At 49.8% G+C, this 26366-nt stretch overlaps 3 protein-coding genes and 1 pseudogene across 4 annotated transcripts; 1 reads left to right on the plus strand and 3 right to left on the minus strand.

The window, feature by feature from the left end:
* Positions 1–140: 140 nt before the first annotated feature.
* Positions 141–2565, minus strand: LOC127305816 (FBD-associated F-box protein At5g60610-like; annotated as a pseudogene).
* Positions 2566–4191: 1626 nt separating this feature from the next.
* On the minus strand, positions 4192–7123 carry LOC127305815 (F-box/FBD/LRR-repeat protein At1g51370-like). Its single transcript, XM_051336342.2, has 3 exons — positions 5435–7123; positions 5190–5333; positions 4192–5037 (listed from the first exon to the last, which is right to left on the minus strand). The coding sequence occupies exons 1-3, from the start codon at positions 6563–6565 to the stop codon at positions 4630–4632; spliced, it is 1683 nt and encodes a 560-aa protein (XP_051192302.1). The 5' UTR covers positions 6566–7123; the 3' UTR covers positions 4192–4629.
* A 5333-nt stretch (positions 7124–12456) lies between these two features.
* On the minus strand, positions 12457–15852 carry LOC127305821 (annexin Gh1). The gene is made up of 5 exons (XM_051336348.2): positions 15686–15852; positions 15420–15565; positions 15090–15308; positions 13315–13527; positions 12457–12905 (listed from the first exon to the last, which is right to left on the minus strand). Exons 1-5 carry the CDS (start codon positions 15759–15761, stop codon positions 12612–12614), a joined length of 948 nt encoding a protein of 315 aa, XP_051192308.1. The 5' UTR covers positions 15762–15852; the 3' UTR covers positions 12457–12611.
* A 7161-nt stretch (positions 15853–23013) lies between these two features.
* LOC127305817 (uncharacterized) lies at positions 23014–25663 on the plus strand. 2 transcript variants are annotated; one of them, XM_051336345.2, is made up of 7 exons: positions 23014–23238; positions 23357–23594; positions 23682–23856; positions 24199–24232; positions 24351–24908; positions 25035–25147; positions 25272–25663. In XM_051336345.2, exons 1-7 carry the CDS (start codon positions 23185–23187, stop codon positions 25396–25398), a joined length of 1299 nt encoding a protein of 432 aa, XP_051192305.1. In that variant the 5' UTR covers positions 23014–23184; the 3' UTR covers positions 25399–25663. The 2 variants fall into 2 exon arrangements, with proteins under 2 accessions (XP_051192305.1, XP_051192303.1); XM_051336343.2 differs by lacking the exon at positions 24199–24232 and adding an exon at positions 23954–24149 and having other exon boundaries at positions 23015–23238.
* Positions 25664–26366: the final 703 nt, after the last annotated feature.

The raw sequence follows: 26366 nt of genomic DNA on the forward strand, positions 1-26366 counted from the left end.
AGAACAAGATGATGTGGTTGTCTTGTTCGAATATAATTGTACAAATCTCTTCCGGTCTGTGACTCGGATCTGAATCATATCCCTACCTATGTGAACAGTACATGTCTGATGCAAATGATTTCTACTGCACAGAAGATAGCTTGTCTCTGATAATAATTTAACATTCCAGACGCACAAAATCAACCATGGCACATCAGGCGAAACATCCATTCCATGATACAAGCTAAACGGAATCAGTAATAAAGCATGGAATAGCTCACGAAAATATCTGTCTGCCAGCGTAGTGCAACACATTCAGCAGAAATTGTGAGTCCTAACATTATCAGCAATAGGCCAAAGCTAAATAGATAAACCATACAGAAGTGCATTTGAGCAACACTCGTCTTTTGCATCAACTTTCTGAAGGTCGTCATGCAAATAAAACCAGGAAGTCTGACCAAAAAACACAAGCCAATGATCCAGAACGTTGCCTTCCACTGAAGGTAGAGACTGCAACAGAGGACTAACCATGTGTTTCCCTAGAATAAGCTGATCGCCAATGAACTCAAAAAAGGCCCCTGGTGGAGAACATCTTTCTAATCTTCAGTAAGCAGTAAGCACCAGCCCTTCTCCTTAAAAACTGCACCCGCCAAGAGCAACAGCACACGTGAACGGGTCCTTTGTGGAGAAATCAGATCCTGTTTTGAAGTTCAACAACCACTTGTCTTCACCTGCTGGAAGTGCACTCTCCAAGAGTAACAGCGAACAGTCTCGGCTGGCCCATTTTGTAGAAAACAGAGGTTTCACTTTGGAGTTCGCCTCCGTCACTGAAGCGAAACTTCCCTTGTTGAACACAATCACAAGCTTTGTCAGCATCCTTGCACTCTCCAGGAAGAACTTGAGGAAGGAGAGCTCGCCACGCTCCCCACGGAAGCCATAAAAGACCAACAGCTTAATGTGTGACTGCACACATTCGATAGCACCGACCTCCTGCCAGAACTTGTTGCTCAGCCTGCCAGTGGGCTGATAAGTCTCCTTGGACTGTAGATTGGTTAATCAGTAAGAAATTTCAGCTCATCTCAAACAAAAAGTAAAGAACTTTGTCTCTAGATGGAAGCATTAGCAAATATCGATTGATGATACTAGTGCCCAAAGATGGAAATTGGTGCCAAGTTAAGCAAGTGTGGTGTCACCTCAAGATGAAGTGTCTCGACATTGGGAAAGCATCTGAGGAAGCTGGGCAGCATCTTAGCATTGTTGCGGATGGAGAAGTACACTCTTAAGCCGAGGATCTTGACGCTTGGGACCGTGGTGTTCGGACTCGCCCTTGTCCGAGCCTGCAAAATGCACCCACTTTTGTGAGACAAGTTCATACATGTACATAAACATACAGTGTGGAATTGAAAAAAATATGACATCGCTTTATGCACCTTGATGATGGTGTTGCCGATCTCTAGCGTGTGCTGCTCCGGTTCCAAATAGCCAAGTATGCTTAGAGAGGGGGCATGCCCAATCTTGACCAACCTGGGCAAGTCATCTCGGACCGTCGATGACCAGATGATGAGCCTCTTGAGGTGTGGTGCATTCTTGACTGCGATGTTGAGATCAATGCCTTCGATGATCTGCACGCACCGGAGGCTGCGGCTGACGAGATCTAGGTGCTTGACAAGAACGTTCGCTTGGATGCATAGGATCTCCAGCACAGGGCTCCTGGAAAGGAGGAACTCCATGTCCTCCCGCCTCAGCATGGCCACGAAGCAGAGCCCCAGCTCGCGGAGGCGCGGGAATGCCGTGGCGCCCCGGATGGCGGTCGTGTCAGGGAACTGGAAGACGCCAAGGTACAGGCGGGTGAGGGTTGCCATGCCGAACACGGTGGGCGGGAGGGGCGTGTCGAGCGGCCACGGGCGGTTGGCCAGCACGAGCTCCCCGACGCCCTTCACGGCGAGGAGATGGAGCCACCGCGCGAGCAGGTCCGGGTACTCCTCCAGGCCGCTGCAGACGAGGTGGACGCAGCGGAAGGGCCCCGGGTGAGCGTCCAGGATGTCGGAGACGGCGTACGCGACCCGCCGCGCGTCAGCGCGCGCGTCCGACTCGCTTCCGACGGTGAGGACTGAGGAGGTCGGAGTCGATGAGGACGAGAGGGGCGGAGCGCCAGACGCCGCGCCAGCGGCAGGAGAGCGCGGCCGTGCGCGCGCCGTCCTTGACGGGGAGGCGGGAGACGATGTCGCCGAGGATCTTGTCGGGGAGGTCGCTGATGCGGTCGACGCCGTCCGAAGGTGGGGGGAGAAGGGCGGCGTGGCTGGAGACGACGGGCGGAGAGGGGAGGACGGAGTGGACGCAGGAGAGCAGGGTGACGATGTGCGCATCTAGTCCCTCCGTGACTACGCCGCACTCCCGCTGCTGGGCCTCCGCCGCCGCGTCCATGGGGAAGGGCCGCACGCGGCTGTTCAGGGCCGCCGCCGCAAGGCTTCCCACGGGCGGCGCTCCGGCACACCGAGGTCCCTGGTGCGCGCGGTACATTGGGACTGGTGATCGCCGCCGCCGCCGCCGCCGCTGCCGGAGTAGCTGACGAGGGTTTCGGATTTTGGGGTTTTCCTTTGGCGAATATAAGAGCATGTCTAACGTACCCCTTATTTTTCTACCCCTTAAAACACGAGTAGAGGGTCCTGTATTTACTTTTCGCTGGCCGAAAACTCGTCCGAGCTAGCAGATCCCGTATCCTCACTCCGTAAAACAGAATCCTACGGAATATTCTGTTTTCAGCGGCGGCGCGCGGGTGGCTATGGTGGCGGCGTGGGGAAAACGGTTGGGAATTCTGAAATATCCGCGCGCCCTAGTGAAATGGGATGAGGGGTTGGCCCTGTATTCAGCCTCCCGCCCCGTACAAGTAAGGGGCGAAGAGCCGCCTCGTAGCCAAAACTGTAAAAAATCGATGCGGGGGCTTGTTTTACGGGGTCTGCTAGACGGCCGGGTAGTACCCAACCCCTTATTTCGGCGGTTATTATACGGGTTTGGCCCTTTTAATGGGTCTGTTAGACATGCTCTAACCAATGCATAACTCTCTAAACACTAAAATTGACACTACAAACATTTTGGTATATCAATCAATAGACCAAGAGAACAATGTCTTGATAGGTTGTGGTTCGAAAATATAAACAATGAAAGCTTGTTGTTTATTGACACTTGGAAATTCTAAAGTTGGTGAATTCAGCTTGCTGTGCATGGCCGCTAAAGATATTATCGCCCAGTTTGCTGATCTTATCATCTTCATTTATATTATGAGTTGTTTGTTCTTGAACATGTACTATGGCCAATTGAAGGGAATTCCTATAAATACTACTAGTTCTAAAAAGAATGGTCAATTGAACTTATTTTGTAGTCTACCGGTTCATCTACTATTTCTCCAAAGTCGAGCTAGTTTAGAGGAGGTAAATTAGCTACAGCCTAATTTCTTTTACCCCGTAATTTGTTTCATGGGGTGGACAATCTCAGTACATTTTAGTATTTCTCTTGTTTTTTTCATTACACCAACTTTACGCCACTATTGTACCGCGGACTGTAGAAGTACAACGTACTGTACGATGCAGTCCAGCGACTAATCTTGATAGCTCATTGTAGATTCAATGGGTAGAAATCATCCGTAGAGAGGAAGCAAAGGAGGGGAAAAAACATAGTAACTGAATAAGACATGCGGTGAGAAGGCCGCCTTTTAAACAGAGAATTGCAGGAATAAAAGGACCGCAATGGAATGGTACGGTGTGATTCAGTCTTCCTGTCCTGGGCATAGTTGAACTTATTTTCTATCTCTTATGAATGAAAAGCAGTGCTACTGCTTTCGTCAAAAGATTGGAGGAACACGAAAGTTGGATTTGGGATGCATTGTTCTAACAACCACAGCAAATTCGCGTAACAATGTACACAAACCGAATCAACTGATTTAGTGCACATAACAGCAGAATAACTCTCTCAAAAAACAGCAGAATGACTCGTAAGTACAACATGAGATAGCTTAGCTCTGATGATAATTTAACAATTCCAAACGAGCAAAATCAACCAGGATACATCAGAAGGAATACACGTTCCATGGAACAAACTAAAGGAAATTCGTAAAGCATGAAATAGCCCGCGAGTATATCTCTGTCTGCCAGCATCAAGCAACACATTCAGCAGAATTGTGAGTTCTGACATGATCAACGAGAGGCCAAAGCTCAATAAACAAACCGCAGGAAACTGCATTTGAGCAACAGTCTTTTGCACCAACATCTGAAAGGTCGTCTTGCGAGTAAAACGAGGAACTCTGACCAAAAAAAGGTTTACAATCGAAGGCAATCGCTTCCTGGGGTATATCCCTGAGCTAAAGCTTTGTTCGACCCTGTAACCTACCTAGTCTAGAGGGCTTACAGTGTTTACCTCACCGCTTACTTTTACAATGCTAGCATCTCTTTGCCTAATCAAATCACAAATAGCACTAATCCTAAATGTGTAAGCTGAGGTGTTCGGAGTAGATTCGTCGATCATCTCTACAGCTACGGCAACAGAGCATAACAATGTGTTTCCCTAGAAAAGCTAATCACCCGCTGAACTCAAAAGAGCCCCTAGTAGAAACTCAAAAACCTCTTTCCAATCTTCACTGAACACAAAGCCTTCTCCTTAAAAATGGCACCCACCAAGAGCAGCAGCGCACGCAAACGGGTCCCTTGTAGAGAAATCAGATCCTGTTTTGAAGTTCAGCAACCACTTGTCTTCACCTTCTTGAAATGCACTCTCCAAGAGCAACAGCGAACAGTCTTGGCTGGCCCATTTTGCAGCAAACAGAGGTTGCACTTTGGAGTTCACCTCAGTCAATGAAGTAAAACTTCGCTTGTTATAGATAATAACCAGCTTTGCCAGCATCGGTGCGCTCTCCAGGAAGTACTTGAGGAAGGAAAGCTCGCCCCGCTCCCCTCGGAAGCCATAGAAGACCATCAGCTTAATGTGTGACTGCACACATTTGATGGGACCAACCTCCTGCCAGAACTTGTAGCTCAGCTTGCCAGTGGGCTGATAAGTCTCCTTGGACTGTAGATTGATTAATCAGTTGGAAATTTCAGCTCACCTCAAACAAAAAGTAGAAAAACTTTGGCTCTAGATGGAAGCATTAGCAGTATAGATTGATGATGCTAGTGCCCAAAGATGGAAATTGATGCCAAGTTAAGCAAGTGTGGTGTCACCTCAAGATGAAGCGTCTCAACATTGGGGAAGCATCTGAGGAAGCTGGGCAGCATCTTAGCATTGTCGCGGATGGCAAAGTAGACTCTTAAGCCGAGGATCTTGACGCTTGGGACCATGGTGTACGGACTCGCCCTTGTCCCAGCCTGCAAAATGCACCCATTTTTGTGAGACCAGATCACACATGTACATAAACATACATTGTGGAATTGAAGAATGGAAACTTGACATCGTTCGTTGTATGCACCTTGATGACGGTGTTGCGGATCTCTAGTGCGTGCCTCTCCGGTTCCAAATAGCCAATTACGCTTAGCGCGGGGGCATGGCCAATCTTGACCAACCTGGGCAGGTCATCTTGGATAAATGATGACCAGATAATGAGCCGCTCAAGATGTGGGGCGTACTTGACTGTTATGTTCAGATCAACGCCTTCAATGATCTGCACACACCGGAGGCTGCGGCTGACAAGATCTAGGTGGTTCACAAGCATGTTCCCCTGGATGCAGAGGATCTCCAGCACAGGGCTCCTGGCAAGGATGAAATCCATATCCTCCGGCCTCAGCATGGCCACCCAGCAAAGGCCGAGCTCGCGGAGGTAGGGGAATGCCACAGCGCGCCGGATGCCGGTCGTGTCAGGGAACTTAAAGACGCCGAGATACAGGCGGGTGAGGGTTGCCATGTCGAACAGGGTGCGCGGGAGGGGCATGTCGAGCGGCCACGGGCGGTTGACGAGGACAAGGTCCTGGACGCCCTTGGCGGCGAGGAGCTGCAGCCAGAACGCGAGCACCTCGGGGTACTGCCCCAGGTAGCTACCGATGAGGTGGACGCAGCGGAAGGGCCCCGGGTGAGCGTGCAGGATGCAGGAGACGGCGGACGCGACCTGGTGCGCTGCATCAGCGCACGCAACCTGCAGGCCCGAGCCGCTTCCGACAGGGAGGAGGTCAGTGTCGATGAGGACGAGCGGGGTGGAGCGCCAGACGCCGCGCCAGCGGCAGGAGAGCGCGGCGGTGCGCGCGCCGTCCTTGACAGGGAGGCGGGAGACGATGTCGCGGAGGATCTTGTCGGGGAGGTCGCTGATGCGGTCGCCGCCGTCCAAAGGTGGGGTGAGAAGGGATGCAGAGAGGTCGGCGTGGCTGGAGACGACGGGCGGAGAGGGGAGGACGGCGTGGACGCAGGAGAGCAGGGTGACGATTTTAGCATCCAGTCCTCTGGTGACCACGCCAACTCCCCGCAGCTGGGCCTCCGTCGCTGCATCCATGGGGAATGGCCGTACGCGGCTGTTCAAGGCCGCCGCCGCAAGGCCACCGTAGGGCGGTACTCCGGAACACTGGGCTCCATGGGGGCACCTGCACCGAGGCCCTTGATGTTCGTAGTACATGCTGCCGGGATGGCGGAATGGCAGGAGCCGACGCGATTGAGATTGGAGGGTTTGGGGATTTGGGGTTTTTCCCAAGAAGAAGCCGCAGCACCGGCTCCCGACAGACAGATCCGCCGCGCCTACAGCACGCTACGGGAGAGGGACCAACGCGGCGGGGCACCGGCGGCGAGGGAGTGAACGGAGAAGGGGAGGAGGGTGGGGATGGCTGGGTGGGTCTCCCGAGCGGGACGACGGCGGGCGTTATCCTTCAAACAAGGGAAAAGCTCGCTCCTTTCGGGGATACCACGCGTCGGGGAAGAACAAGGGAGGAGCTTGGGGACGTCGCGGAGATCGTACCGCGGCCGGACGAGGTGTGGCGGCGGCGGCCGCACCGGCGATGTCACGGACCGCTCGGGCTAGGGTTTCGGGCGGCCGGCTGGGGCCCTTCTCTCCATGCCTATGGGAGCTGGCTTCGCCTGGGATGGAGGCGCGCCCGGCGCCACCGAGGAAATCCTCCGCCGCGGTGGTCGGTGCTGGGTAGGTCAGTAGGCGTGCGTTTGGTTCGTGAGAAAAAGAGGGATGGGATGGGATCATCCATTATGCGGTAGTGTTTGGTTGTAACTGAGAAGGATGGAACCATCCCTCATAGGAGAATATTCCCCCAAAAACGTGGATCAACCGATCCGGCAAAATCGGCCGGCCCTCCTCATCCATGTTTTGCTAATTGTGTGGACCGCTTCTAATCCCTCTCTAACCAAACCATTCTAGCCGCAAAGAGCCACAGGAAAACCGTCACCGAGTCACCTCCCTCGTCGCCGGTGCGTCCGAGCCGCCGCATCTCTTCACCCTCGCGCTCGCCCTCCTTGAGGTCTCTGCCAGTGCGGCCGCCTCGAGCCCGACCAGTAGCTCCCGGCGTCGCACTCCGTGCTCCATCAGATCGCGTCGCTGCCAGCCGCCGGACCTCCATGACGATCCTCGTCGACACGCGAGCGCACGCCTCCAGCCGCCGGACCGCCATGACGATCCTCGTCGACACGCGAGCGCACGCCTCCAGTCGCCGCCAGCCTCATGGATACATGCGCAGCTACCTCCCGCCAAAGCATGGCCACATCGTGACGCGCAGCGGCACTCCTGATGCTGCGGCCACGTTGTGGAGCGCGCGCGGGCGCGGCCGCGGCAGCGCGCCGTCGCACCCCACCCAGGGCGATGAGGTTGCGGAGATGTACCCGCGTGCGGCGGTGGCTTGAGGCGTCGAACTCCACCGTTCCCTTTTTTGGCTAATTGCAATTTGCCTTGTTAACCAACAGCTGTTGAATAATATAAGCTAATCACATCCCATCCCACCCCTCAAATTCTTGGAACCAAACAAAACAAGGGATCACTTTAATTGGGACAATCCCATCCACCAAATCTGATCCATCCCATACCATACACGTTTGTCCACCAACCAAACGGATCCGTGAATGCGGTGGTCGGAGCTTCTCTCTGTGCGTGGACGGTGGTTCTGTTCGAAGTTGTGCTGAACAGCGCTGTGGGTTCAGTTCATATGTCTACAGGGGTAAAACAGGAAATTTTAAATTATTTAATCCAGAAAAGAAATACTCACTCAGTTCTAAGACATTTTAGAATTTTTCGTAAATGCATTATTTAGACGCGGTTCACTTAGGGCTGGACATAAAGATCCAACATCTTAAAAAAAAGTACTCGTTGAGCAACATTTTCTTTTGCTCGATAAAGTTAACAAGCTAAACAATTGAGCCAAACATGTGCGTGAGCTGCTTAAGATTGGTAACAAGTTAGTGTGGGCCACATTGTTGGGTACTTAGGCTCCTAGCCCCTTTAAGGTGAGGCAAACAAGCAACAACCAAGTCCATCAAGGGAGACCAATGGAGCGACCCAATGATCTAACGAAGTAGCCCTCCCAAACTTTCCTCATTTAGTCATATGCGGCGGCACCCTAGGGTTGTGCTGACCTCCTTAGATGTTCGTCCGCTGGTCGCCTTGCCAGACCCCTCGCTCCGCACACGACACTATGGTGTGTACCTGCTCGTCGGGGCAATGGATTAGCGGAAGAAGCTGGTGTCCAAGTTCAAGACGATATCCGGTTCTGATCCACATGCTTTCTTTTGCATTGCCTAATCCTCATACTAGGTATCTGGCCTAGTTAGCTTAGCTGCATATGTCTATCTTACCGTGTTGATATGAACACTGAGAGGTAGATATGCATGCTTAGGTAGATACGCATGTCAGCTGCTGAGCGCTAACAAGCACGTAAGGAGCTGAGCCAAACCATGATTTCAACTCGTTGTTCTTAACGAGCTTAACAATCAAAGCCTTGACGATCACGAGCTAATGATCATAGGCTTAGCGATCCGAGCAGCTCGTTAGTCCACCTCTAGCTTTAGGGTGTAGGTCCACACATTTTGATCCATATCTAATCTACTTTAAATTATACCTGTAGAAAGATCTCATATTAGTAAACAGAGGAAGTAATTTATCTAACAAAAGAGGGCAGACAGAGTGATAAAACCAGCAAGGTGACAAACCTTTCGGTGGTATAAACTTAGATATAGATCTTTTGATGGTATAAATCTAAAGGTGTCATCTTTTAAATGTACCGACTTTCAAACAAAATCAGCCTCTTTGATTTATCTTCCATAAATGAAATACTAACTGAAATGATATACGTATAACAAGCACAGTGGCCCTCTCAATGCGATGGCATCTTCTCTAGAGGGTTTAAAGTGTTCACGAAATAAAAGTGTGATTCTATGGATATCACATTATTTGCAATTATGTGGTAAGAAACAGAGAATGCATTTGTACACACAAGCATGTGTGTGGGTGTTTCCTATTAATGATCAGCAGAAAAAGTTCTGAACAACGAAATAGTGCCTCCTCAAATTGTGAAGTGTAAAGAACTACTCTTCTGTCACATGTAACTATTACTCCGTGTTATTACTATTTTGAAAAAAAAGATATGCAGTTGATGCTTAAATTCAATGTAATTGTACAGTGCAAGTGTTTAATAGAGAGGATGTTGATGAATACATAAATCAGTTGTACTCCCTCAGATCGGAGGGAGTAGAAGTTTTTGTTATTATCATTCAGCTTGATGGCTGCCTGATGAAATTCATCATTCACATAGTTTCACCCAAAGACGCAACACCTTTCATCTTTTGATAGAAAAGGTAACTATTAGTGAAAGGAAATGGATAGTTCTTATTCACCTTAGAGCATCCCCAGCCGCGTCCCCCAAACCGCGCCGGATTGAGCGTTTGGGGGACGTGTTTTGTTCGTGCCGTCTTTGGGGGGCGTCGCTCCCCAGCCGCGTCCCCCAAACGCCTCCCTCAAACATTTAAAATACTTTTTTTTGACATTTTATTTCAATTTCCACAAACTAATACATAATTGGGAACATGGTTTACACGAAAACACAGTTAGGAACATGGTTTTCCACAAACTAATACATAGTTTGAACCGTCGTGGACACAAATATAAAATTTTGCAAAGAAACTAAACCTAACTAGGCCGTGCATCGAAGGTTTCCTGTGTTCGCTGGTAAGAAAGAACACTCGAGGGCACACCCAGTCACCTAAACTGGAAAATCCAGCGGGAGGATGGTGCCCTTGTTGGTTCTACCGATGAGGCGAACATCTAGAAACTTCCGTGCATGTGTTTCGCTGCGAAGAAACAACACTCAGTCGTCCTCCTCGTCGGTGCTATCGCCGTGGTAGTCCCGGCGGCAGCGCGTCTCGTCGAAGACCTTGACGCTCATGTCCTTGTCGCCGAAGTAGGAGAACAGGAGGATGAAGCCGGCTTCGAGGCTGTGGTGCCGCGCGAACTTCTCCCAGCCGATGTTTAGGTACATCTTGCCGCGAGCGTCGTAGATCACGTCGATGATCCACCGGTAGTAGCCGCACGCAGCCTCCCGCAGATGCATCGTGCGCGGGCGGTCGTCGCTGGCGACGTAGTCGGCGAAGGAGTCCGGCAGCCTCTGGATGCCGCGCGGGTCACCCTTGAGGACGAGGGCGAACTCGAACAGCACGTTCGGCTCCACGTCCATCTCCGACGATGAAGCCGACGGCGTGGGAGGCGACGGCGAGCGTTCACCTCTGCCGCGGCCACGACCACGACCACGGCCGCGAGGTCGGCCTCCGCCTCTACCAGACATAGCGTCGAGTCTTGTTGAGATGGTGGTGGCTAGGGTTTGGGAGAGAGGCGCTAGGGTTTGTGTGTGAGAGGGACGATGAGAGGCGGCCCTTTTATAGGCCGGAGGGAGGCGGAGGAGCGGTGGCACTCATTAACGCCGGCACGCAGAGCTAGGCGCGACGGGACGCGTCGCTGCGGGAACTGCACCGTCGCTGCAAACCAATAACTTCCGTCACGAGGTAGGCGACGGTTAGGTTAAAATTTATTGTGCCGCTGACGAGTCAGCCCCGCCACTCCCCACCTCGCTTTTCGGTGTGTCCGGCGTCCCCGGTGCGTCCCCTGTGGGACGGGGACGGGCTCGGGGCGCCAGACACCGTATCGGGGCGCACCGGACAAAAATGGGCTTTGGGGGACGCGGCTGAAACGGTTTTTTGGTCTAGCGCGCCCCAATTCCCTTTGGGGGACGCTTTGGGGGACGCGGCTGGAGATGCTCTTATTGATGGGATGGCTGAACTGATCATTGTAACTGTTTAATGTTGCAAGCAACTGAGCTTTGCTCCTTGTAGTGAGAATCCTGATGATTTCCTCGTCACCATAGGCCTTGTCATGGATTTTATCTTGGAGTATCTTGGCTTCAGAGTGTGCCAACGATGTGTTCACCTCTGGGCCGTCATAGTGGTATGCACTTACAAGAGGCACCAACATATCTGAGTTTGGGGACTGAAGGTGTTCTTTAGCAGCTTTCATACATGCAGTTAAGTATTTCGGAATTTTAATCCTTATTTTTATCTGGACCAGTACCACATCCTAAAAACAGAACGCATACCGTGCTATCAGGCTTAACTGAAGAGCAACTTGCCTAATCAACCTAACAAACAAAACGCATATCAGGGACATTTAAGTAATTTCCAGATTTTAACCTCTTTCTATATCTGAATCAGTAGCGTATCTTACAAATACAACGGATATTATGAACATTCAAGTAATTTCAGATTTTGACCACTTTCTATATCTGGGTCAGTAGCATATCTTACAAATGAAATGCATATCATGGTAGTAATTGTGTTTATAACTATCCTAACATGGAGAGAGGCCGCTGGCAAATTAAAATAATCCAGATCTTGTTTGACGACTTGCAACAGTATAAACATCTCACATGTAATTATCAAACATATATCATCAATCCGTGCATCTAATATCAGCGTTCAGAGAGTAAAATGATAAACTGCATTAGATCAGTTACATGGATAGAATGATTCTTTATCGAAGAAAAATGAACAGAATGATTTGCTACTTGACCACTCATCTCCACGACACAGTACTTTACTAAACACGACAGAAAGAGGGTGATATGTTGCAGAAGCCAAACACAATACATCATGATCCAGCTACGCGACACAATGAATTAAAGATTCACATACCATCCACCAAGAGGTGAGTGACCAGAAGGATGCATTATTCGCCATGTTTTTTTTCCTTTAACCAAAGATAACGATGAATGAAACTTTAAGCTGGCACTTTGATCGGGATGTACGTAAACATTATGCAAACTAGTATAAGAGATTAGCAATATTTGTTCATAGAGCTGATTTCATAGTTTAGGGTGGCATTTTAATTGGTTGAGACCAATCCACTCCCCTGTCGCTACTTCAGTTAGCTGATCATGATCATGAATCATACCAGTAGAGACAATGATTTTTCAGCTCTAACTGAACTGCGGTCTAATCATCCAGAGTGAACTTTAGAATGCACCAATGGTATTTTCCGCAGCTCAAATGATGGAATCATATAATTTACCAGACGAGCACTGCCATGCAGGCTAGTTTATAATCATTCAGGAAAAAACAACACATCTCACAGTTTTAAGCACTCTTTATTCCCCCCATCACACAAGAAGGTAGATCAGACATACGCCTCAGTACTCTGCTCCCAGGAGTGCAAGCAGCATATCTTCATAGTCTCTGGTCGTGTCCTTGGAAACAGCTTTCTCTAGTGGGACGCTGTTCCTCTTCTGGTAAGCCTCCTTGATAAGCTTCAGGTCCACCTCGGCACGGGTGGTTATGATCCTCGTAAGGGAGTTCTCGTCTGTACCAATGCTTCCAATAGCCAGCCTGATAATCTTCTCAAAGTATCTGTCGGGGCAGGTGAAGCACCTTATGATCGCCCTCAGGGTCGCCAGGTACTCATCCTTGGGGTCTTCCTTCAAGTCCTATTAGTGATCAGCAAAAAAAGTTATGAACGACGAAATAGTGTCTCCTCAAACTGTAAAGTGTAAAGAACTACTCTTCTGTCAACATGTAAGTACTATTATTACTATTTGGAAACAAAGATATGTAGTTGATGCTTAAATTCCATGAAATTGTACAGTGCAAGTGTTTAATAGAGAGGATGTTGATGAATACATAAATCAGTTGTACTGCCTCCGATCCATAATAAGCGTCAGAGATTCAGTACAAAGTTGTATTGATGGGAGTAGAAATTTTTGTTATTATCATTCAGCTTGATGGATGGCTGATGAAATTCATCATTCACATAGTTCCACCCAAAGATGCAGCACCTTTTATCTTTTGATGGAAAAGGGAACTATTACTGAAAGGAAATAGATAGTTCTTATTCACCTTATTGATGGGGTGGCTGAACTGATCATTGTAACTGTTGAATGTTGCAAGCAACTGAGCTTTGCTCCTTGTAGTGAGAATCCTGATGATTTCCTCATCACCGTAGGCCTTGTCATGGATCTTACCCTGGAGTATCTTGGCTTCAGAGTGTGCCAACGATGTGTTCACCTCTGGGCCGTCATAGCGGTATGCGCTTACAAGAGGAACCAAAAGCTGAGATGAAGAAATAACATATCTGAATTAGGGGGCTGTGCGTGTTCTTTAGCACCACTATTATATAATCATTACTTATTATCTGGATTAGTAGCAAATCCTAAATACAGAACACGTATCAATAATATCAATCTTAATTAAAGAGTGACAAGTCCTATCAACCTACCAAAATGCACTTAAAAGAGGCATCAAATGCTGAGATGAAGAAATAACCATTTTGAATTGGATTCTGTATGTGTTCTTTAGAAGCACTAGGATGATCAGAATTTGAGATTCTAATCATTTTTGTATCCGATCAGTGGCACATTGTAAAAAAAATGCATATCATGCTAGTAATTGTGTTTATAACCATAAAATGGTCCAATCAACCTAACATGACGAGAGACCCCCGATCCAGATATCATATGCCGAGTTGCAACAGTGCAAATATCTCAGATAGAATCATCAAACATATACCATCCTTGCTCTAGAAGACTAGGACTATCTTATCAGTGTCCAGATGCAGTAAAAATGGAAAAGCTGCATTAGATCAGATACATGAATAGAATGATTAGCTGCTTAACCAGTCATCTCCACGGCACATTATACTAATCAAGACAGATAGAGGGTGACATGTTGCATAAATCAAACATGATCAAGTTACGCGACACAATGGATTAATGATTTGCATACTAATCTAGTGAGAGTTGAGCCCTACGAAGGACGACATTGGTCGTGATGCCATTTTTTAGTTTTTTTTTACCATAGATTACGATGTAGTATTTCAGAATTTAGTCATTATTTTAACTGGTTCAGCAGCATATCCTAAAACAGAACGCATATCGTGATATCAAGCTTAACTGAAGAGTAACATGTTTATAGGAGAGAGTGGTCCGATCAACCCAACAAAATGCAGTTACAGAGGAACCAAAAGCTAAGATGAAGAAATATTTTTGAAATTGGGCACTGTATGTGCTATTTAGCAGCAGTAGCACGAATTACAGTTAAGTAATTTCAGGTTCTAATCATTTTTTATATGTCGATCGGTAGCATATCTTACAGACCAAAAAATGTAGATCGTCGTAGCAACTGAGTTTAGAATCATAAAATGGTCCCAGTCGACCTCACATGGAGAGACGCCGCGGGCGAATTAGTGTAATCCAGATCTCGTTCGACAAGTTGCAGCAGCTTACACATCTCAGATGGAATCATCGAGCACATACCATCCGCGCATCTAGAACTACATCTAATCAGCGTCCAGAGAGAAGTGCAAAAGGAAAAGAAAAAACTGCATCAGATCGATCAGTTACATGGAAAGAATGATTAGCTGCTTTGCTAGTCGTCTTCCACGGCACTAATCATGGCAGCAGCAATAGGGTGAAATGTTGGAAAATAATTAAACACGTTACATGATCATGGTGAATTAACTACGCACATATTGATCCACCGATAATTAAGTGGGCGTCTTTGCCTCTTGTAATTTTGAGCAGAGATTGATGGCGGTGCACGCAATTTTAAGACGGCATTTCGGCAGATCAAGATCGAGCTCGCGGAGTCGAGAGATCTCGGAGAGAGTATAGTACCTTGCGGAATTCTCCGGTGACGTGCGCGGCGACGTCCTCCTCGAGCGAGCGCTTGAAGCGTTCGTGGTATGCCTGCTTGGCGGCCCAGAGCTGCGCGGGCGTGCGCGTGCAGGCGATCTCGACGAGCGCGCGGCCCCCCGCGTGCCACTTCTTGGCCTCCTCGTTGGCCAGCACGGCGTCGCGCTCCGCCGGGTCCAGCGTCCACTGGATCACCGCCCTCTGTTTCGGGACACACACACACGCGCGAACCGGATCAGGCAAACGGAGACGCACGGATCGGTGGATCGGCGCGCGCGCGGGTGGGTTTCGACTGATGGCGGGGATGCGTACCTCGAACTTGCCGTGGATCTCGTCGTTGAGGGCGCGGAGCAGCTCCTCGCCGTAGGTCTCGGCGTAGGCGGCGCGGATGGCGCGGCGCTGCGCGGCGTCGCGGTGCGCCAGGATGTCGATGATGAGCTTCTCGTTGGTGCCCCAGCCTGCACGCGGAACAAAGCAGAGAGATGAAGCGGATCGCGTTTCACGTCAGCGGTACGTCCAGGCACATGCGCGCGCACGCCGAGAAACGGAGCGGAGACGGCGAGCGAAGGCGGCCGGACCTGTGAAGGCCTTGCGGAGCTGCTCGCAGTCCTCGGCGACGGGCGGGACTCCGGCGGGGACGGTGAGGGTGGCCATTGCTCCGGTGCGGTTCGTGTGGGTCTCCCTAGGCGAGATTTCGGGATTGGGAAGGAATGTCCGAACGTGCTTGGTGTGCGCGCGGGGAGCAGGCGTCGCGAGTCGCGGCCTTTTTATGCGCGGTGCAGAGAAGGAGTGGTTGGATTGGAGGAAGGTGCCGCGGACGTGGCGGAGCATGTGGCGACGCGCTGACGCCCTACCGGCCGGGCCACGCCACATGGGCGTCGACCGACAGTGCGATGGCCCAGTGCAGTGAGTGGAGAGGTTGTCAAGGGGGGCCCGCGGGTCGATCACCTGCTCTTATTTTTCCATTAATTTGAGTATATCTCTGGCAAATTTCCATTAATTTGAGTATATCTCTTGCAATTTTGCATTAATCTGAGTACTACTATATATCTAGCACATTTCCATTAATTTGAGTATATCTCTAGCAATTTTTTTTATTAATTTCAGTATATATCTTGCAAATTTCCATTAATTTCAGTATATCTCTAGCAAATCATGTAAATATCAGTCCTTAAAAACACATGTGGAGAGGGTGAGTGGAGAGGGTGTCGCCGGGCCCGACAGGTCCATCACCTGCTCATGTTTTCATTAGTCTTTCCTAGACTATCTCTAGCTGATCCTGCAAATATCGGCCTTTAAAAAACGCATATAAAAGCACGGCATACGTGATTTAAGGGCTGAAAACATGTTGTGCACCCGTGAAAGAGAACCGTAAAACATCAGTCTGAAAATATGCCACGCATAGGCCCACTTGTCAGCATTTTCCTTTCCCCCCTTCTCCCTACCTTCCACTTCCAGCGACCGCATGCCCCGCCACCATCACGGGCGCTCAGCCCGTGTCGGCCGCCTCGTGCTCGCCCTATGGTGATCGCCCGGCGCTCGCGTGTGGTCAGGTCGCCCGTGCATGCTCGCGTGTGGCTACGTCGCCGTGGTGTCTACGGCCAGAATAGGGGAGGTCCGTAATGGTGGTGTCTACGGCCGGAATTGGGGAGATCCGCAGCGCATTGGGGAGCTTTGCGGCGGTGGTCGGGCTAGAGGATGGCTGGGCTAGGCGGCGGTGGTGGTATCTATGACCGGAATTGGGGAGATCCGTGGCGCATTGGGGAGCTCTGCGGCGGTGGTCGGGATAGAGGGTGGCTGGGCTAGGTGGCGGTGGTGGTATCTATGGCCGGAATTTGGCTCGGCGAGTCTACGTGTGAAAGGTGTTGGCGCGAGCTAAAACTTCTGTCTCGCTAAAATTCGAGGAGTACATGCCACACTCGCTTTGGTTGTGCATACCTCGAATGTAGAGATCATGCGTGTTTACAAGATCTGATCGGTCTCTATTTTTCGAACAAAAATAAGCGATCATTTTACAGTTTTGGACGTGTTTACGGATCTGCTAAAGTTGCTCTTAACGAGCGTACGTGTCCGGCGTGTTCATGGATCTGCTAGAGCTGCTTTCAACGACTTCGGGTACGTGTCCGTGCCGCGTCGTGATTTGGACAGGAAATGAGAGCGACGTCGTGCTGGATAGGACAGGGTGTGGCCGGCCGGTATGGACACTTCACACTTGGACTTGGTTTATAAATTGACGATGATAACGTCGTGATAATTATGTTTTTCCTTGACGTGGAAATGTGAAATCGTGATGAATATTAAGTTGGTGACAGCGCTGGCTTACCAGATTGTTGATTGATCATGCAGAGGAAGGACGCACGATGTGCTCGCCGCTATGGCACCATCTTTTGCCTACATAAACTATGACACCAGGCATCTAGTCGTTTTTCTTTGTTTTTGTACAGAGTGGTTTTTCTCTCGAGCTAAGACAAGCTTCAGCTGGGTCTTTCATATAGCCTGCGCCATTATCGACGACTTGGCGTATGTGTGCGCTGTCATAAGTACCAGCCATGTATGGGGACGCCTCTCCTAGTAGCACCCCCCTATATGGCGCACACAAAAGGGTTTTTGGTTCATTTTTTACAAAATCATAGCATTTTGCAAAGTTAAAACATATAAAATAAATAAATATGAGTTCCACAATAATTAAAATAGAAATAAAATCATTCATGCAATACAAATAAAATATAGTCGAAGCGACGGCTCCTTTGAGCGCCCACAAGTGATCTACCAGATCATTTCGTAGCTCGTGATGAACAACTTCATCACTCGTCTCCTAGTGCATCGTGGGAAAATCAGCAAACACATGGTGATCAACAGTGGCAATAGGATCATGGTGATCATATCAACGATCATCCCTTGCTAGCGGATCTTCCCTCTCACTCTCGATGATCATGTCGTAGTATCGAACATCAGCAAAACGAGATTGGAGCACACCAAACGGTAACTCGACATTCTTCATGCAAGCCTCCTGACACGAAGCAAAGTGAGCCTTTTTCTGACCTTGAGGCTCAATCATTGTCTTCACAAATGTCAATCACCGTGGATAGATGCCATCGGCTAGTTAGTACCATTTGGTATAGTGATGGCCATTGATCTCATAGTTGCACTCTGGATCATGGTCTCCAGCAAGTCTCGTAAACACCAATGAGCGTGAAGCATGTTGATGTCATTCTGAGATCCCTCCATGCAAAATAAAGAGGTGCCAAATCCAGAGGTCATAATGAGCCACAACTTCAAGCACCACACTGCAATATCCATGATACCCTTTGTACAAACTTTGCTAGGCAAATTGACAGTTATTTCATGATCAATGCATGCAATCAATGCTTCCAAGAATTCCAGAAAATCCCATGTGCATTTTGTGTCATGATACGAGTTGTTTCTTCTCATATAGTGTGGTCCAAACACAACCACTGCCTTGAAAATCGATATATGTCTTCAATGGCTATGGACCCAACCATGCGAAGGTAGTCATCTTGCGGGTCTCCATATGCAAGTATCCTCATCGCAGCTATGCATTTCTGAATTGATGAGAACTCGAGCACTAAGACAACGTATTTATTCATCACAAAGTAGGTATCTTACGTCCTCACATCGTCCATCAACTTCATGAATAGCTCCATTTTCATCCAAACACAGCACTGAAACTCCTTCGGGTTGCAGTTCGGGTGGTTAGCAAAATAGTCAACATATATCATGGCATCTTTCCTTGCTCTTCCTTCTCACAAGCTTTGAACGATCACAACTAGGAGCAACATTGTTTAGCTCGTCTACTTGCATTTGTAGAAGATATGCAAGGATTGCCAATTTTCATCTTTGTCGGTGACTACTGACTACATTGGCTTCCTCTTCCATGAAAGCATGCATCATCATAATGTCATCATTATCCGTAGTCTATGAATGAAACAATCGACCGAAAGCCGGTGAGAGCAACAAAAATCTGACAATGAGAGCCTACTGAAGCAAAGGGTGGAGCACCTTGCGTGCAAGCCGGGGTGAGAGGTCACCGCGAGACGAGAGGGTCGGTGAGAGGGGAAGCTGACGTGGCGCGCAACAGGCTGGAGGTGGCGGCGAGAGGGGGATGGCGGCGACAATAATAATGGCGATTTGGCAGGGTTGGAAGAGGTCTCGAGCAGGCGAGAGACGGGAGGCGAGGTGGCGGGGAAATTGGGCTGCTAGCATCCTCCTATTGGTATCCTACATTACATGGGCAATGCCTTCTGTTCGGCACACCAGGCCACCCCTGTGAGGCGGGATTGGCTTGGGGGTGCCCGACAATTTTGGGTCGCGCATGAACGAAGATGTGTTTGGGGCCATGACTAGGCATCCATTTCTGTCCGACGCCCCCAATAGCCAGTTGAGGGGCACGGGTGAAGATTCTCTAAGCTATCCTAGACAACACGATCATTGTTTTTTTTCCCGGAGAGGGAGAGGGGTCCTAGACGCCGATACTACATTCCAGCACAGAATTGTTTGAAAAATCTTCAATACAAAGAACAGACTTGTTCGTTAGCCCATCACAACCAGCCAGTGAAGGCCCGGTCTAGCTCATGAACGGAATCTGGACCAGATCTAGCCCATAGCTACGGAAAATTGGGACGCACTGCCAATCAAATGGCCGTCACTCTACGACGACAGTCAAACTCTGCGCCGAACAGAGGTGAAAGCGTTCAACAAAAGGAAGAAAAACAGAGGAGCTAGGAACGGTGCCGCTCGCCGTGTTAGGCAGAGCCGCAGAGGTAGCTGACGACCCTTAGCTGTGTTATTGAGACACAGCTCAATAGATGCATGTGTCCGATCTGGTACGTGCACGCTACACACCACAAGTCCACAACACCAGCAGCACGCCTGACCGTGTATGTATAACCAGTGGAAAAGGAATTAATATAGCTAGACTCGAGCATTTCCGACACGTTTCAATTAGACATGGATACCTTTTTGCATTTTATGTCACCGCTTATACGAGAGAACAGGACCAAGTACGTCATTGCTCTTGCGTCACTTTAAGTTGTAGCGTTCGACTTGATGAATCCTAGGCATTTGATGTGGACGATAAGTTGTGCAGTTTGTATATATGCTATCCTTTTTAGAACTAGCGTGGTTTGCATATTTAGTTCACACATAGGCATAGTTCGCTACATTTGACCCTCCTACTATCACACTGTATCACATTTCACGCAATTTCCGAATTTCCCACTAGTCGAGTTCACATGTCATGTAGATGTGGACACGTAAAACCGTGGACGATTCCTACATGGCCGATTGCTAACTCACGCTTCTGAGTCAGATACTGTTGTAGGTCGGGTGCAGGGTGCCACGTAGGACACACATAGTCAGCTATTACCACATATAGGAGGTCGAGTCTCTGATTTAAGCAAAATGGTTATTTATATGGGATGTCGTTGCCTTCCATAGCGAGAAGCATGTGCTTTACTTCGTTACTACTTTGAATCTACGCGGGTTTGGTATTTTAGGGCCTACTTGGAAAACACAAAAATAGGGAAAACTTCGGGTTAAGAAGGCATGCCATGCATGCATGTTGAATGATATAGGAATAGAAAACACATATGTCTATAGTAATAATTGTTTGGTTGCGCCTCGGGAGAAACATAGGAACTTGTTCGAAGGAATAGGTAAATGACATAATTGTCATTGAAAGAGGGAGAATATCCATAATGCTGTGTTTGGATGTATGAATTTGAGCTCGGAATTGAATTGGACCAAAGATTCCAAATCCAAGATGGAAACGAATTGTATGTGCATGGAATTTTCCCTTGGAATCAAGTCTGGTACCAAATTCTAAATCTTGTTTGGTCTGTACATGGAAATAGAAATGGAGAGCAACATGGAATTTCCCCTTGGAGTCGCTGCTGCTCACCCAGTGCCACCGGAGAGCAGCACGTCGCCGCCCAGCCTCCAGCTCAACCGCGCGCGCCGGAGAGGAGCACGCCGCCGCCCAGTCGGCCGCCGCCACCGTTCACCCTGCCGCCGCCATCTAGGGTTAGGACAGGCGGTCTCGAGCAGGGAGGGCAGGACTGAGGGAGGGGATGGGGGCGAGGAGGGCGGTCGGGAAGAGGAGCTCGATTGCTCGATTGGGAGCCGGAGACGACGGGGACGAGGAGCTCGATGGGGATTCTGGTGGTGGTTGCAGGGTCACGCGGTTGCGGGCAGCGGGCGCGGGGGACGCGGCGGGGGCGGCGGCAGCGGGGGCAAAGCGGCGGCTGGCGGGGGGACGCGGCGGGGGCGGCGGCCGGCGGGGGACGCGGTGGTAGGGGCAGCTCCCAGCTGTGGCGATGGCCATGCCTCCCTTTCTGTCGCGAGGAGGAACGGGGCAGCGTACCGATTCGGTCGGCCTCCCGATTCCACGCGTTTCCGAGCTTCCCACCTCGGAAATTTTGCGGGCGCGTTTGCACAGGAGGATTCCGAGCTGGAATTTGGTTCCATTTCCGAGTTACGATTACGAGCGCAAACCAAACGGTGGAAATGAATCCAAATTCCAGATTGGCTGATTCCGAGCCGAATTCCGGCGCAACCAAACACAGTGTAAGTTTTTTTTTCTCATATGGAGTATTTGCATGTAAAATAACCATTGGAAATCCAGACAAAGTTCTATGGGGAAAAGGAATTTGAGGAATATAATTCTCCGTAATTCATATGGAATTCTTTTGAAACAGAGAGAGCCCCATTCTAGATAGTACGTAGCGTTCTATAAAAACGGAATTGCTAAGTTTCAGCTAGCTGAGACGTAGCTTATGTCTCAGTCACATTTTCTAGCGTTAGATTTTGTTTTTGCTTGAAGATTCGTGTTTGCTGTTGTTTATATTTGTTTAGACCCATATTAAAACACGCTAAAGTAATTCGACTGAGACTGTTAGAGACACCCTATAAAAAATCAGTAAACACAAGACGCTCGTCGGTCTAGTCGTTTTGACGAGACACGGTAGACAAGGTCGTTCTCACACGTGACATGTCACCTCCCACGCTACTGTCAGATTACACACACATGCACAGGCACACTCACTGCACATGAAACGTCGACGTCGCGCTCTCGATCGATCACTCGCTCACCCGAGCCGTCCTCCCAGGCTCCCAGCCGCGAAACGTCATCGATCGACCGGAGCACCAAAAGGCGCTGCCGAACTTAACCTCCCGGAGGCAAGAGCTAGGTAGCTCGCGCGTCCAGCCGGCCGTCGACACGTTTGCGAGGAGCTGACGCATCGTGTGGAGCCGATCGATCGAGCAGCTAGCTAGCACGATCACCGCGCGCGCGCGCGCACCGGCCGCCGGTTGCCGTTCTCGTGAAAGAAGCCGGCCGGCCGGCCACCTTGCCGCGCGCGAGGCCTCGATCGATCCATCGATGCTTACCGCTTAGCGAGGCAGCTGGCGAGCAAGCATCGATCCGTCGACGGAGCACGTTCAACAATCACCAGCTAGCTACGACCACCCCCGGCCGGAGCGCGCGCGCGCGTCGCTGTCTCCTTTGCCACGCCGGAAAAGAGGCGCTGCCCCCTTCCGTTTCCGGCAAATGGAGTTAGGCCGATCGAGCGGCTAGCTCTGTCAATGGGAGAGAAGACAGAAGAGTCGTCCTCTCTCCACCCGGAGCCAGACAGGCCTTCGTTCGTTCTGTCACTTTAGGACACGTTCCCACCATCCAGCGCCTCACCGGAGAATGGTTCTCTGACGCCACGGACGCCTAACTCCTTGCACGGAACGGTGAAGCATCGGAAGCCGCAAGTACGGCTAGCTTCTACGCACCCGATCGCATCGCCTACCTCCTGGCGAAAACCCCGGCCAATTAGTGCAGGGATAAGGCTAGAGCTCGACAGGGTGTTCGGCGCGGCAAAGCGAACCCAGCTGCGAGCGGCATGTTATAAGCTACGGCCGCGCCACCGTCAACAGTATTCCACTCGCGCGCCTGCTTTCCATTGCTTCCTGCTACCTTCGTCCATCCGGGCTGCTCGCTTCGCCTTCCTGTTGCCGCAACCATCCACCCGTCCCGTTTCTGATCCTCGGCTGTTCGCTCGGTTTCCGATCGATGCATGCGCCGGTGGTCGGGAGGAGAGGGGGCTTCTTCCAGCCCCGCGACGAGGTACGGGCTTGCTCTCTCTGAGACTGATTGTTCTCGTCCGTTTGCAGGTTCCTGTCGATCCAACGTTCAAACTCTTGTGTGAGGGCTGATCGGTTTTCTTTCTCTCCTTTTCATTCAGGTCTCTCACTTTGCCATCGGCGACTTTGCTCTAAGCAACGATCACGCCATGCCGCTGTTTCAAGGCCGTGACAAATCCAAGATGTACCCGGCGAATCCAGGAATCCTACCGCAGGGAGGTGGCACCGCCAGAAACAGCACTACTGTCTACGGCGGCGGTACAGCCGCCGACGTCGTGCCCCATGGAAAAGGCAACTTCTGTGCGCAGATTCAGAACAAGGACGTTGCTGTCACGATGAGTACGCCACCGATCTTGCCCCGATTACATGCCGGTGTTTTACTCACTAGTACGTCTAGGTGAAGTTGTGTTCATCGAATGCGTGCAGGTGCGGAAGCGGGATTGTTCCCTGCTGGAATCGGCAACGTTTCAGACATTATCTGTTCGCCACCGCAAGGGGATACGGTGCGATCACAGGATGAACACAGGAACAAAGGGAGCGACCTGTTCCTCTTCGACTGGCCTGAGCTGGCCCCCTTGGAGGGTGTCGACACGGAGCTGAGGTAACTGCCTTCGACCTTGAGCGTGCAGCCTTTTACAATCCAATGCCGCCTCTCTTTTTATCTGAAACCTTTTTTCTTTACTTCTCGTCTTCTGAAGAAAACTCGGTTCGCCGTTTGAGCTAGGGGGCAACAATTATTTCGATGACCCGATGTGGCCTTCGATCTGCTCGCCTGATGCTCAGCTCGTACCGAGCATCTGCTTTGATAATGACCTGAATCCATCCACTGTTGCAAGCAAGAGCGCGGCTTATCCCATACTGATAGATTTGACAGTTCCTGACACTACTGATCAGGTACTTTCAGACTCTTATGCCCCTGATTACTTTTCCTCAAATTTTGAAGGTTCCATGATGATGCAAAGGATTTACAGCTGACGGTATATATCTTCTCGTCGACTCGAGAGTCCAGATCTTTGCGTTCTTCCATATGGGGATCTTCGTTCATAATTTCTCACAAGAATCTTGGATGCTAACTTCTCTGTTCACCTTCTGCAGATCAACATGGCAACTCCCATGAACACGCAGCAGCCATCCAAGAATAAAGAAAAGGAGTCGCCACTGAACCGCTCTTCCTCCGAGGAGATCCAGCATTTCCCACGGGTTTCAGACGCCGACCTCCTCTGCCCCTTCGACGACATGCTCGTCTCAACATCATCCAGCACCATGTACCGCAACGACGAGATGATACCTTCTTCCGCCACCGCTCGCTCCTGGCCAGACGACGTCGCCTCGGCTTACGCTCCACAGAGTTCCACGAAGAAGAAGAAGAAGCCGCACGCGACGACCCCGGACATGTTCCTCGATGAGATGTCCGAAAACCCACTGGAGATGTACTTCCCTCAGGTGAAGCAGCCTCAGATGCACCATCAGCTTCTTCCTGAAGTGTGCTTTGCAGGCGATGGGGCTGGTCTGAACAGCTCAGGATTGGAGTTGGGTTCGAAGGGGAGAGGATGTTCGGGAGGACTACGTGAGAGCCCTCTCCCGTCGTCGATTGCTAAAGCTGCGCCGGTGAAGAATCTTCGGTTCCAGAAGCTTCAGGAAGGCATGAACCAGGTCAGGGTCACTGAGACTCACACCAACTTGCATACCATGTTTCATTACATTTTTTTCATGTGATACGTGAATGATATTCAGTGCTTATGCTACTTAACGTCATATACATGTAATTTGCTACTGCAGTTGGATGTGGGAACCAAGACGTGCATAAGAGATGCCCTGTATCGACTGGCCAACAATGTCGAACAGAGGCATTGTGTCGACCAGAATGTGGGTTCATCAAGTGCTGCGAGCAGGCAAGTGTATCTGTCAACTTCTGAAACTTATCTCTGATTTCATACCATCTGTTGTTATTAAAAACATGGCTCTCGGGTTGGTCACATCCAAATGCTGACTGACGCTTCTGGTACCTCTGGCCAGGATCAAGACTTCGAGCGTATGGACCGAGACTCAGGGCAGCCCTATGGATCGCTCGGTAGCGCAGCTTCTTCTGCAGAAACCGCTGTACCGGAAGACGACTGGTCGTCAGGCAAACCGCGTCGCTTGATAATCTCTAGTCTGGTTCTACTGGAAACTGGAAAGTACATGTAAATGTGGTCAGTGGTCTGATATAGGCTTTGGAAGTTTGAGCGCCCATGCGTGATCAATTTAATTCCATGTGTTTATGGGTAGTACAGCGCTCTTTATAAGGAAAAAAACATGTGTTTATTAGTACTACTTATATTCTTCCTAAAGCAGTACCACGATGCTAGCAGTATATATTGTAATGTTCAGAGAAGATAACAGATATGCTCACAGAAATTTGTCGTCCACTTTGCTTGGTAATTGCATGGACAGATTTGAGATGAGTTCATCCGATTTTCTATCAAGTTTCTTGTGGTTGGGTGTTAGCGTTACCTATTCAGGAACAACACTGCCAAAAGACTAAGTGGGAGAGCTCCAACAATCCACACCTCTCTATATATATACCGATGACGCCACCATATTTGTGGCTCCCAAAATGATGATATCAACTTCTTGGCAACTACTTTGACAAGCTTTGGCCAAGTCATCGGGCTTGTTACCAGTTGTGCAAAAAGTCATGTGGCTCCTACGAGAATATTGACCTTGACTACATCCTTCAAGCTTTCCTTGCTCAACATGCCTCCTTCCCAATGAATTCTTTGGGTCTGACTTTGCTCGTGACACGGCTCCGAAAATTTCACTTTCAAGATTTGGAAGATAGGGTGGCCGGCAAGCTCATCCCTTGGATAGGAAGGCATATGCCACTATGGCCAGCCGAATGATGCTTGTTAAAGCGACGCCCACAAGTATTGGCATCTACTTCGTCACAGTACTTGATGTTCCTTGTTCCTATAGAGGTTCTAATGAAGATCGATAGCATTTGAAGGGACTTCCATTGGGTGGCATGTGAGAAGCTCTCGGGTGGAAACTGCAAAGGAAATTGGGACACTACGGGAGAGCTCCAGTCTGCCGACAGCCGTCGGCACAGCAAAGAAGGCCGTCGGCATAGGC

This window comes from Lolium perenne, chromosome 6 (assembly GCF_019359855.2).
Source record: "Lolium perenne isolate Kyuss_39 chromosome 6, Kyuss_2.0, whole genome shotgun sequence".
NCBI lineage: Eukaryota > Viridiplantae > Streptophyta > Magnoliopsida > Poales > Poaceae > Lolium > Lolium perenne.